Raw genomic sequence first — 12,775 nt, forward strand, 5'->3', positions numbered from 1 at the left:
GAGCTGTACAGAGTTGCAGAACTGAAAGGCTTCTGAGCTTCTGGACTTGATTTCAGGAAGGCTTTTGACAAAGTCCCCTATGATATTCTCGTGAGGATGCTGGTAAAATGTGGGTTGAACGAAGTAACTGTTAGGTGGATTTGCAGCTGGTTGACTGACCAAACCCAAGCAGCATTTGTTAATGGTTCCTCATCATCCTGGGAAAAAGTGACAAGTAGGGTGCCGCTGGGTTCTATCTTGGGCCCGTTGCTGTTCAATGTCTTTATAAATGACTTGGATGAAAGAATTGAGGGGATGCTCATCAAATGTGCAGATGAGATCACACTGGGAGGGGGAGCTAATGCCACAGAAGAGAGAACCCAAATTCAAAATGACCTCAACAAATTGGAGAACAGGGCACAAGATAACAAAATGAATTTTAATAGGGACAAATGTCAGGTTCTGCAGTTAGGTGGAAAATATGGTTTTACAACAAATTTTAACATAATCACTACTAGTAAGGTGGTCATAAAATAGATTTCGAATCACACTCCCCACCCCACAACTTCCCACAACTTCCCTTTCTGGTTTATAACATATTTACTTCTCCTGCATATTATCTTATTCCCTAATACATATAGTAAAGTTAAGATTGTACATCATTATATTGTTCTATTTGTTGATTGTAAGTGTTTAATCAAACCCTGCAAGTGAGTCCATTTCCTTATGTTGCTTCTGTATGTACATCATAAAAGGTTCACAGTCTTTTTAAAAGTCTCTAGTGTCCTTATCTTTAGGTCTTTCAGTCAACTTCACCATTTCAGCATATTCCATCAGTTTTTCTGTTGGCATTTCATCGCTTTTCCACTTTTGAGCTAGTAAAATTCTAGCCGCTGTTGTAGCATACATGAATAATTTTTTCTTGTCTTTTGGCAAGTCTTGGCCTAAAATACCTAACAAAGGTTTTTAACAAAGGTTATCTTAAACATTCGTTTCATTTCATTATAAATCATGTCCCAACAGTTTTTAATAATTTTACAATTCCATCATCACATGTGATAGAACGTTCCTTCTTTTTCTTTACATTTCCAACACTTATTGGAGCTTGTTCTATACATTTTGGCTATTTTCGCTAGTGTAATATACCATCAGGAGTGCCTGGCATACTCTGGTCCATGGGGTCACGAAGAGTCGGACACGACTAAACGACTAAACAACAACAACAACAATATACCATCAGTACATCATTTTCATATAATTCTCTTTTAACAATATACAATCAGTAAATTTTAAATTAACTTTCCATAACTTTCCCCAGTCTTCCATTTGTATATTATGTCCTGTATCTTTTTAAAAAAATAATTTTTATTCATTTTATATATAAGAACAAAAAATATAAAAAATAAAAATAACAAAAAATAAAACACAAATAATTCTTACAATTCATAACTTTTTATCAACATCGTTTGGTGACTTCCCCCAGTCCCCCCCCAAAAAATCTGAATTTCAATTCCTCTCATCTTTAGCAATTTCAAAATTAAAACGCAATCCAATCAAATTTTTACACTAAAACATCCTAAAACTAACCTACATCTTACAATTCACACCAAAAGCCTATAACACCTTCCCTAAGGAATATAATGTATTAAATATTACAATATTTTTTCAAATATACGGTAATTTAAATTTTTGCCAGCCTTCTTCCACCGTCTCTTCTTCCTGGTCGCGGAGTTTCCCAGTCAGTTTGGCAAGTTCCACGAAGTCCATCATCTTCTTTTGCCATTCGTCTATGGTCGGTATCTCTTGAATCTTTCAGTTCTTAGCTAGTAGTAATCTTGCAGCAGTTGTGGCATACAGAAAGAATGTAACATCTTTGGGGGGAATTTCTTCCCCTACTATTCCAAGTAAGAAGGCTTCTGATTTTTTAATAAAAGTGTTTTTCAACACCATTTTCAGCTCATTAGAAATCTTTTCCCAGAAGTCTTTTACTTTGGGGCATGTCCACCACATTTGCATTTCCAACATTTATTATCTGATGTATGAATACATTTTTCTCTCAATGCCATGCAGGCCGTAAACTTTGTTCCACAATCTCTCCCAATTCTTAAACATAATGTTATGCCCCACATCTTTAGCCCAATCAATCATTACCGATTTAACTTGTTCATCTTTCGTATGCCACTCCAACAACAGATTATACATCTTAGAAAGATTTCTAACCTTTGTATCTAACAGTTCCGTTTCCAAGCTGGATTTTTTCTATTTGAAAACCAATATTCTTATTATCAATCTTGAATACTTAATTGACCTGATAATCATAGAATCATAGAGTTGGAAGAGACCAAAAGGGCCATACAGTCCAACCCCCTGCCAAGCAAGAAACACCATCAAAGCATTCCTGACATATGCCTGTCAAGCCTCTGCTTAAAGACCTCCAAAGAAGGAGACTCCACCACACTACATGGTAGCAAATTCCACTGTCTTACTGTCAGGAAGTTCTTGAATCCCCTGCCAAGCAGGAAACACCATCAAAGCATTCCACTTAAAGACCCCCAAAGAAGGAGACTCCACCACACTCCTTGGCAGCAAATTCCACTGTTGAACAGCTCTTGCTGTCAGGAGGTTCTTCCTAATGTTTAGGTAGAATCTTCTTTCTTGTAGTTTGAATCCATTGCTCCGTGTCCGCTTCTCTGGAGCAGCAGAAAACAACCTCTCTCCCTCCTCTATATGACATCCTTTAATATATTTGAACATGGCTATCATATCACCCCTTAACCTTCTCTTCTCCAGGCTAAACATACCCAGCTCCCTAAGCCGTTCCTCAAAAGGCATCGTTTCCAGGCCTTTGACCATTTTGGTTGCCCTCCTCTGGACACGTTCCAGCTTATCAGTATCCTTCTTGAACTGTGGTGCCCAGAACTGGACACAGTACTCCAGGTGAGGTCTGACCAGAGCAGAATGCAATGGTACTATTACTTCCCTTGATCTAAATCAGTGATGGGCAACCTTTTGAGCTTGGTGTGTCAAAATTCGCCAAAAAACTGAGCATAACTTGGGTGGTGTGTCACTCCAAGAAAAAAACCATAATTTCACAATATTTATAGTTTAAATAACAAAAATGTATGATTGTAATATATAACTGTATTTAATAAACCAAAAATTAATTATTTAACCAAACCAAACCAAACCAAACTAAAAAACCCTTATTTATCGCAAAGTGCCCAGAGTTGTTGAGCTTTTTGGAGGTTGCTGCTGACCAAAGTTTTGGAGCTTGTTTTCTCCTACTCTGGAGACTCGAACAAATGGCTTCAAGTTATGAAGGGCTGTCCCATGGAAGAGGCAGCAAGCTTCAAGTTACAAGAAAGGAATTCCAACTAAACATTCGGATGAACTTCTGACAGTAAGAGCTGTTTGGCAGTGGAACAATCTCCCTCAGGAAGTGGTGGACTCTTCTTCCTTGGGGGTTTTTAAGCTGAGGTTGGATGGCCATCTGTCATGAATGCTTTAGCTGAGATTCCGGCATTGCAGGGGGTTGGACTAGATGACCATTTTAACTCCAGTTCTATGATTCTGTACTCTGCACCTACCATAGCACCAGGGGTGTTTCTTCCCACTGCTGTGAACATGGTACCTTAAGCTCAACACTTTTAAAGTGCACTGTTTTTGCGCTTGAGCTCCCCTGACGCCTAGCTTTCCAATCCTTCATCTTTTACAAAATCAATCTCTTGTCAGTCCCTCTTGTCTCACACTCTATTGGTCAAGTGTCTCCCTCCCATTCTTCTCTTATTCATGCCAAGGCTTTCAAGATCCACCCCAGGGCTAACTTTCTCCCCTTTGCCCCATCTGAGGGCTAATAATAATAATAATAATAATAATAATAATAATAATAATAATAATAATAATAATTTTTGTTGTTGTTGTTGTTTAGTTGTTTAGTCGTGTCCGACTCTTCGTGACCCCATGGACCATAGCACGCCAGGCACTCCTGTCTTGCACTGCCTCCCGCAATTTGGTCAAACTCATGTTCGTAGCTTCGAGAACACTGTCCAACCATCTTGTCCTCTGTCGTCCCCTTCTCCTAGTGCCCTCAATCTTTCCCAACATCAGGGTCTTTTCCAAGGATTCTTCTCTTCTCATGAGGTGGCCAAAGTATTGGAGCCTGAGCTTCACGATCTGTCCTTCCAGGGAGCACTCAGGGCTGATTTCCTTAAGAATGGATAGGTTTGATCTTCTTGCAGTCCATGGGACTCTCAAGAGTCTCCTCCAGCACCATAATTCAAAAGCATCAATTCTTCGGCGATCAGCCTTCTTTATGGTCCAGCTCTCACTTCCATACATCACTACTGGGAAAACCATAGCTTTAACTATACGGACCTTTGTCGGCAAGGTGATGTCTCTGCTTTTTAAGATGCTGTCTAGGTTTGTCATTGCTTTTCTCCCAAGAAGCAGGCGTCTTTTAATTTCGTGACTGCTGTCACCATCTGCAGTGATCAAGGAGCCCAAGAAAGTAAAATCTCTCACTGCCTCCATTTCTTCCCCTTCTATTTGCCAGGAGGTGATGGGACCAGTGGCCATGATCTTGGTTTTTTTGATGTTGAGCTTCAGACCATATTTTGCGCTCTCCTCTTTCACCCTCATTAAAAGGTTCTTTAATTCCTCCTCGCTTTCTGCCATCAAGGTTGTATCATCTGCATATCTGAGGTTGTTGATATTTCTTCCGGCAATCTTAATTCCGGCTTGGGATTCATCTAGTCCAGCCTTTCGCATGATGAATTCTGCATATAAGTTAAATAAGCAGGGAGACAATATACAACCTTGTCGTACTCCTTTCCCAATTTTGAACCAATCAGTTGTTCCATATCCAGTTCTAACTGTAGCTTCTTGTCCCACATAGAGATTTCTCAGGAGACAGATGAGGTGATCAGGCACTCCCATTTCTTTAAGAACTTGCCATAGTTTGCTGTGGTCGACACAGTCAAAGGCTTTTGCATAGTCAATGAAGCAGAAGTAGACGTTTTTCTGGAACTCTCTAGCTTTCTCCATAATCCAGCGCATGTTTGCTATTTGGTCTCTGGTTCCTCTGCCCTTTCGAAATCCAGCTTGCACTTCTGGGAGTTCTCGGTCCACATACTGCCTAAGCCTGCCTTGTAGAATTTTAAGCATAACCTTGCTAGCGTGTGAAATGAGCGCAATCGTGCGGTAGTTGGAGCATTCTTTGGCACTGCCCTTCTTTGGAATTGGGATGTAGACTGATCTTCTCCAATCCTCTGGCCATTGCTGAGTTTTCCAAACTTGCTGGCATATTGGGTGTAGCACCTTAACAGCATCATCTTTTAAAATTTTAAATAGTTCAGCTGGAATATCATCACTTCCACTGGCCTTGTTATTAGCAGTGCTTTCTAAGGCCCATTTGACTTCACTCTCCAAGATGTCTGGCTCAAGGTCAGCAACCACACTACCTGGGGTGTACGAAACCTCCATGTCTTTCTGGTATAATTCCTCTGTGTATTCTTGCCACCTCTTCTTGATGTCTTCTGCTTCTGTTAGGTCCTTACCACTTTTGTCCTTGATTATGGTAATCTTTGTACGAAATGTTCCTTTCATATCTCCAATTTTCTTGAACAGATCTCTGGTTTTCCCCATTCTAATGTTTTCCTCTATTTAATAATAATAATAATAATAATTTATTATTTATACCCCGCCCATCTGGCTGGGTTTCCCCAGCCACTCTGGGCGGCTTCCAACAAAATATTAAAATACAATAATCTGTTAAACATTAAAAGCTTCCCTAAACAGGGCTGCCTTCAGATGTCTTCAAAAAGTCTGGTAGTTGTTTTTCTCTTTGACATCTGGTGGGAGGGCATTCCACAGGGCAGGTGCCACTATGGAGAAGGCCCTCTGCCTGGTTCCCTGTAACTTGGCTTCTTGCAGCGAGGGAACCGCCAGAAGGTCCTCGGTGCTGGACCTCAGTGTCCGGGCAGAATGATGGGGTGGAGACGCTCCTTTAGGTATACTAGACCGAGTCCGTTTAGGGCTTTAAAGTTCAGCACCAACACTTTGAATTGTGCTCAGAAATGTACTGGGAGCCAATGTAGGTCTTTCAAGACCGGTGTTATGTGGTCTTGGCGGCCGCTCCCAGTCACCAGTCTAGCTGCCGCATTCTGGATTAGTTGTAGTTTCCGGGTCACCTTCAGAGGTAGCCCCACGTAGAGCGCATTGCAGTAGTCCAAGCGGGAGATAACCAGAGCATACACCACTCTGGCGAGACAGTCTGCAGGCAGATAGGGTCTCAGCCTGTGTACCAGATGGAGCTGATAGACAGCTGCCCTGGACACAGAATTGACCTGCGCCTCCATGGACAACTGTGAGTCCAAAATGACTCCCAGGCTGCGCACCTGGTCCTTCAGGGACACTTACCCCATTCAGGACCAGGGAGTCTTCCACACCTGCCTGCCTCCTGTCCCCCACAAACAGTACTTCTGTCTTGTCAGGATTCAACCTCAATCTGTTAGCCGCCATCCATCCTCCAACCGCCTCCAGGCACTCACACAGGACCTTCACCGCCTTCACTGGCTCTGATTTGAAAGAGAGGTAGAGCTGGGTATCGTCCGCATACTGATGCACACCCAGCCCAAACCCCCTGATGATCTCTCCCAGCGGCTGCATGTAGATGTTAAAAAACATGGGGCAGAGGACAGAGCCCTGAGGCACCCTACAAGTGAGAGCCCAGGGGTCCGAACACTCATCCCCCACCACCACTTTCTGAACGCGGCCCAGGAGGAAGGAGCGGAACCACTGTATGACAGTGCCCCCAGCTCCCGACCAACCCCTCTAGACGGTCCAGAAGGATGTTATGGTCGATGATGTCAAAAGCCGCTGAGAGATCCAGCAGGACCAGGAAACAGCTCTCACCTTTGTCCCTAGCCCGCCGGAGATCATCGACCAGTGCAACCAAGGCAGTTTCAGTCCCATGATCCCGACTGGAAGGGATCCAAGTGGTCCGCTTCTTCCAGGCGTGTCTGGAGTTGTTCAGCAACCACTCGCTCAATCACCTTGCCCAAGAATGGAAGATTTGAGACTGGCCAATAGTTGGCCATATTGGCCGCATCTAAAGATGGTGTTTTAAGAAGCGGTTTAATAACTGCCTCTTTCAGCGGGTCTGGGAAGGCTCCCTCACAGAGAGAAGCATTCACCAACCCGCGAAGCCCATCGCCCAGCTGCTCCCAGCTAGCTTTTATAGGCCAGGATGGGCAAGGATCAAGGAGACAGGTGGTTGGTTTCACTCGTCCAAGCAGCCTGTCCACATCCTCGGAGGTAACAGATTGGAATTGATCCCACACAACTGGACTACAGGACTGTAGCACTCTCCTGCTCCCACGGTGGAGTCTACCTCTTCCCAAATCTGAGTGACTTTATCTGCAAAAAACTTTGCAAAATTGTTGCAGGAGATCATGCAGCCCGTACTGGGCCCTGATGGAGCAGGTGGTTCCACTAAACTGCGAACCACCTAAAAAAGTTCCCCTGCTGCTGTTTTCTGCAGATGCAGTAGAGGCAGTGAAGAAAGTCTTCTTCGCCGTCGCTACTGCCACTTGGTAGGCTCGACATTGAGCTCTAACCCGTGTCCAGTCAGCTTCAGAATGAGTTATCCGCCACCGGCGCTCTAGCCGTCTCAACGATTGTTTCATTGCCCTCAGATCCGTGGAAAACCACAGGGCTGTTTCCTGCTTGGCAGAGGGTTGGACTGGATGGCCCTTGTGGTCGCTTCCAACTGTATGATTCTATGATTCTGTGGTTCTGTGACACGCAGTGGGTGGGTTCCCAATCTGGCCAACCACTGTGGGGAAAGAGTAAGGGATGAGATGGTTCTTTGGGTATGACCACTGGGTCTCTTCTTTTAAAATGTCCACCATCTTCTTCATGGAAGCTCCAGAATGGCAGTTCTGCACTTCCTTCCCAGATGCAGTCAGTGTGCACACTGTGGCTTCCTCCTCCTGATGCATTGGGTGTACTTTTTCTTCAGGGTGTTTTCTTCCTTAGTACCTTCAGTGTTGCAGGGCATCCTGGGGACCCCCCCCCCCCCGCTCTCCTTGGCTTTGTAAACATACCACTTCCTGTGCTCTGTGGCAAGAAAGGAAGAACACCAAGCGAGATAATAGGTTATTGTCAGTATTACTGCTGTAATTCCTTACCTGTCCTCCTTCCTAAGGTCCTAAAGATACACATCTCAGGTGCCAAAGGCCAGGGTTTTGGCATTTGCCCAAGGCTGTATAGTGCAGGTACCACAACTCGGGGGCTGCAACAGAGAAGGCTCTCTCCAGCCCCCCAGCCCCACCCTGCAATCCTGAGGGAGCTACCAAAAGGGCCTCCTCTGCTGATATTAAAATCTGGGTGGGTCTCTAGGGAAAATAGCACTTGACATTTTGTTTGTGCGATTGAGTCAGTTCTGGGGACAAGAAAGGTAGGCCTCCAAACACAAAAATGAAGAAGGCAGGAGGTGAGGTTGAGCTTTAAGCAGCCTGCTTCAAGAGGCAGCTGGTCTCCTGGGTTGGGGGGTGATTCAGCCACCACCCAGCCTTCCCTGCTTTGTATTCCTTCCTAATGTATTCCATTAGGAAGAACTTCCTGACAGTAAGAGCTGTTCGGCTAACCACTGCTCTGTTCCCTTTGGTTGTCGTAGCTTTGTGCCAGAGTCCCCTTCCTCAGAAAGCAACGTGGCTTCAGCCTGGAAGGAGCCCCCCAGCAGCCGGTTCTCGTCCTTCTCCTCGCAAACAGATTCTGCCTCTGCAACTGACCAGCACAACTCCTCCAGGGACCACAGGGGCACCAGTCCAGACCGCTTCAGCACGGACGTAGAATCTGCGGACGGGGCTAAGGCCCCTGCGCCCACAGGGGCCGGCTCAGACTTCTCCTTCCTGGAGGTAAGTTCTTGAGGCATGTCCCTGAGGGACGCATTGCAGGCAATGTTGCAGGTCTGTGTTTGACAGCACGTGTGTTTGTTCTTCTCAAAGCAAACTCCTGTGCTGGACTCCAGTCTCTTGAAAACCCGCGTGCAGCTCAGCAAAAGGAGGCGCCAACACCGAGCCCCAATTTCCCACTCGCTCAGAAGAAGCACCGGGGAAGACACGGAGCAGCGGCTCTCTGTGACAGAAGAGGCAGACAGCACGTGGTTGTTCAAGGACTCCACAGGTAGCAGAGGGAAGGTGTCCTGTGCTATATAACCTCTCCCAGATCCCCAGAATCTGCCAAACACTTCAATGAGTGATGCAAGTAAACGAGCCAAGCTGCAGGATCCCAGCCAAATTTGAACCTGAAACCTTGAAGGGGTGTTGAATAGTGCAGAGCTGTGTGCCTGATCGTTGTGCCCTTAGAATAGTGTCCAACAGATACATTGTCAGGTGCAGCTATGCGCTCTCTAGCTTCCTATCTGGATGGTTCACTGCGAGGGGGAGAGGTGAGGCGGGAGACCTTAGCCAAAAGCTCATGGAACTGGGCACTTTCTGCCTTTGTAGGTTAGAGGTCCCTGTCAGTGCGGGCTCCGAGACTTTCATCATCTTCATCCACTTGTTTCTGTACTGTTTTGTGGCCAAGACCCACAAAATGGTGAACAAATTAATATGAGAGACAATGGGGAGAGACAATGGCTCAACTTGATTTTCACCTCCCAGCCAGCAAGGATCTTATTACTGCTGCCCTGCTACCTCTCCAGTCACCTCTGTGGCTGGAAGGGTCAGGAAAGGTTGTGCAGACCCAGAATTCCCCCATGGTGCCTCTGGTTGCAAAGGGGCGGTTGTTGGAGCAGCAGTGGGCCCTTGGCTAGTCTTGGGGCCGCAGTGCCTGACTTTTCCATGCTCTGATGCCAGGCCTGGTACACATTATTTGTGCCACCACAGGGAGATTGGAGACAGAGGGAGCTGGTCAGCAAAGTCACAGAGGCCTGGGCAGGAGCAAAGTGGGCCGAGGGTGAAGTCGCATCCTCCGGCTGACCAAGCTGCCTTCTGGTGCTTCCGGCTTGGGAGAATTGATTGGGGAGTCATCCCAAGGACTGCTTTGAAAGGAGAAAGAAGCTGCAGGTGGGAGGGGGGCCAAGCAGTGGGTTTCTAGCCCTGTGTTTTGTTCCTTCCCTCCCTCCCTCTCAAAGTGTCTCATGTGAAGCCTCATGAGTAATCCTCATTCTTAAGCAGAAAACTCAGCCAAGAAAGAAGACTCTGGTGAGGAAGGAAACCCACAGCCAACAGAGAGGTCGCCTGTCTCTCAGCTGCAGAGGCTCCCCGTCTTTCCAGGGATGGACCACTCAGCCCTCAAGGTGAATGTTGGTGCGCACACACCCCCGCCCCCACTACATACACACTTGCCCTTAGCAGTGGGAACCAGTTGTGGAGTATATTTCAGGGACACTGGAGAGGGTGATTCTGCCTCAACACATGGTACTAGTTCATGTAATTTGGTAGCACAAGAAGAGAAACGCCCAGGGGGCACTTTGGGTACCAGTGGAGTACCTGGAGCCCATTCTGAGCCCCAAAGGCATCTGAGGATGGGCTTTGGTCAGGGCCACAGGAAATGGGGTACCTCACATGTTGCACGCAAGGAGGCAGTGGGACGGTGTGGGAGGAAGGGACCAGTGACTGGAGACTGGGAACAGGATGTCCAGTAGACAGCTGGGAGGCCCATGCCCTGTGCTGTGAGCCTCCATTCAACGCTGCCTGAAAATTTAGGAAGCTGCCCGTTACCATGTCAGATTGTTTGTATTATTGTATTATTGCTACAATTAATTTATTGCCTTCCAAACCACCATCTCAAGTTGATTTACACATCATATAATTAAAAGCAGTTAGAAATACAAAAGAAACAAATACATTTGAAACAAGATTAAAACCATACAAAATAGGCGTTCCTGGCAAAGTCCATGGTCTATCTGGTTGGGAAAGCCTGTTAGAACAAAAATGTCTTCAGCTGTTTCCAGAAAGTGGACCCCTTCCGTCTCTCATCCCAGATGCTATTCCACAGAACAGGAGCAGCTGCACTAAAAGGCCTGTCCTGAGTTCCTGTGGAGTAGGGTTCTGGGAACTTGGGAACTTGCAGGAGAGACTGTCCTGCAAACTGCAGAGATCTGCTGGGTGTCTAAGTGTTAGGGCAGCCTGGTCTCCCCTCAAAGGCCTCCTCAGGCAATGACCTTTTCCATGAGCTGCTCCTTTATTACTTTGTGACTGGATGACTAGCCAGGTGCTCTATCCCTGAAATCATGCCCCTCCACATGATGCAGATGATGGCCAAAAGGCACCAGGCCCTTGGCTAGACATTCCTCGGAGTGAGTTCATTGCTGGTGGGTCCCTTTCTCATGCTGCCTTTTGTGAAACTCGTGATCCAACTGTGACATTTACCAAAGGGTTCCCCTCTCGCCATCTTCCAGGCTCAGCTCAGGAAAAGACAAGAACCAGATGGAACAGGAGAAGGCAGCCCCGTGCAGTTGTCCAAGTCACCAAAATTCCCGTTTCAGGCTGGAGTTCCTGGTGGCAGGGTTCTGCCTGTTGGCACGGAGAAAGAAGAGAGGTGAGGAGGCTTGTTGTCAGGGTGACATTCTGAGAAATTCACCTTTTCTGCAGATTTTACTGCTTTGCTACTTGTGAAAGCCCCACCTTCTAGCTTCCCAGAAGTCTTTTGGTTTCTGAGATTCCAGCAGGGGTTGCCCAAATACTTTAAATCCTGGCTAGTGATTTTAAAATTATAAATCTTGAAGTGGAATTCTACAGCTTATACAGTGGCACCTCGGTTTACGAACTTAATCCGTTCCAGAAGTGTGTTCTTAAACCAAAGCCATTCTTAAACTGAGGAGCGCTTTCCCTAATGAGGCCTCCTGCCGTCAATGCCCTTCCACCGTTCAGCTTCCATTTTAGACCAAGGTAAAGTTCACTAGCAGGAACACTACTTCCGTTTTTGCGGAGTTCGTATACCGAATAGTTCATAAACAGGGCTGTTCTTAAACCAAGGTACCACTGGACTACATTCAGGACTACATACAGTACAGACCCTATTCTTGACCCCAGTTTTGAGACTCTGTTTACATAAATACCAGCACTTTACTGAGTTTTTGCACATTTTTTAAATGAGAAGTTGCTTTCAAAAGGCATGAAAAGCCTCTTGGGGAAACTCAGGGAATTCATGCAGTTTCTTTGTTTTTTTGATTCCCCTGTTTCCAGCCCCAGATAAGCTACTATTTTCAATGCCCATATTTTAAGTTTTTTCTTCTCGTTCTGTGAGTGAAGCCAATAATGAATCACCTAGCAGAACTGTATCATCTTGTTCGCTGCACCTTCTATCAGATTGGGTCATCTGGCAGCATCTCAAAAGGCTAACAAAGGCTTCAGTCATGGGAGGAAGGAAAGTGGGCCAACACCACCTTCTCTTTCTGGGTTCAGGCGACTATAATCACCGGCCAGAGCTGCATTGAGAAGACTTCCGAACTTCTGCCCCAGCCAAGCTCAGCATGATCAGCTGCGAGGGAACAATGGCTGCACATCCCACTGAACGCCTTGCAGTGCAGAGGGAAAAGATCCTCCTTTAGATGCATTAGTAGGATTGAATCCAAAGGTTTTGCTGAAACTTTAGGCAACCAGGATGCATTCCCCACCTTCTCACCTGTGTGCAAAGAGGAACGAACAAGGGCTAAGGGAAGATGGGTTTGCGAGAAGCAGGCACCCTCCTTATTTCAGCTCCCCACTAATGAATTTCTTATGGAAGGGCCTCGAATGGGACATGCATTTGTTTGTAAAGGGGGTGACTCAGGCCTGTTTCCTACATT

The 12,775-nt window shown here is 46.1% G+C and overlaps 1 protein-coding gene across 11 annotated transcripts in view; it reads left to right on the top strand.

Moving 5' to 3' along the window:
* Positions 1 to 12,775, top strand: part of KIAA1671 (KIAA1671 ortholog) — an 84,981-nt gene that overhangs the window by 61,699 nt on the left and 10,507 nt on the right. For 6 of the 11 annotated variants that reach the window (XM_088655770.1, XM_088655773.1, XM_088655772.1 and 3 more), the window contains 4 exons: positions 8,657 to 8,897; positions 8,988 to 9,165; positions 10,158 to 10,282; positions 11,387 to 11,526. In XM_088655770.1, the coding sequence (XP_088511896.1) occupies positions 8,657 to 8,897; positions 8,988 to 9,165; positions 10,158 to 10,282; positions 11,387 to 11,526 (684 nt within the window). Of the gene's footprint in view, positions 1 to 8,656; positions 8,898 to 8,987; positions 9,166 to 10,157; positions 10,283 to 11,386; positions 11,527 to 12,392; positions 12,762 to 12,775 lie in introns of those variants that run through there. The other 5 variants (XM_088655774.1, XM_088655775.1, XM_088655779.1 and 2 more) reach the window with 2 other exon arrangements.

This window comes from Zootoca vivipara, chromosome 12 (assembly GCF_965207765.1).
Source record: "Zootoca vivipara chromosome 12, rZooViv2.hap1.1, whole genome shotgun sequence".
Taxonomy (NCBI): Eukaryota; Metazoa; Chordata; class Lepidosauria; order Squamata; family Lacertidae; genus Zootoca; species Zootoca vivipara.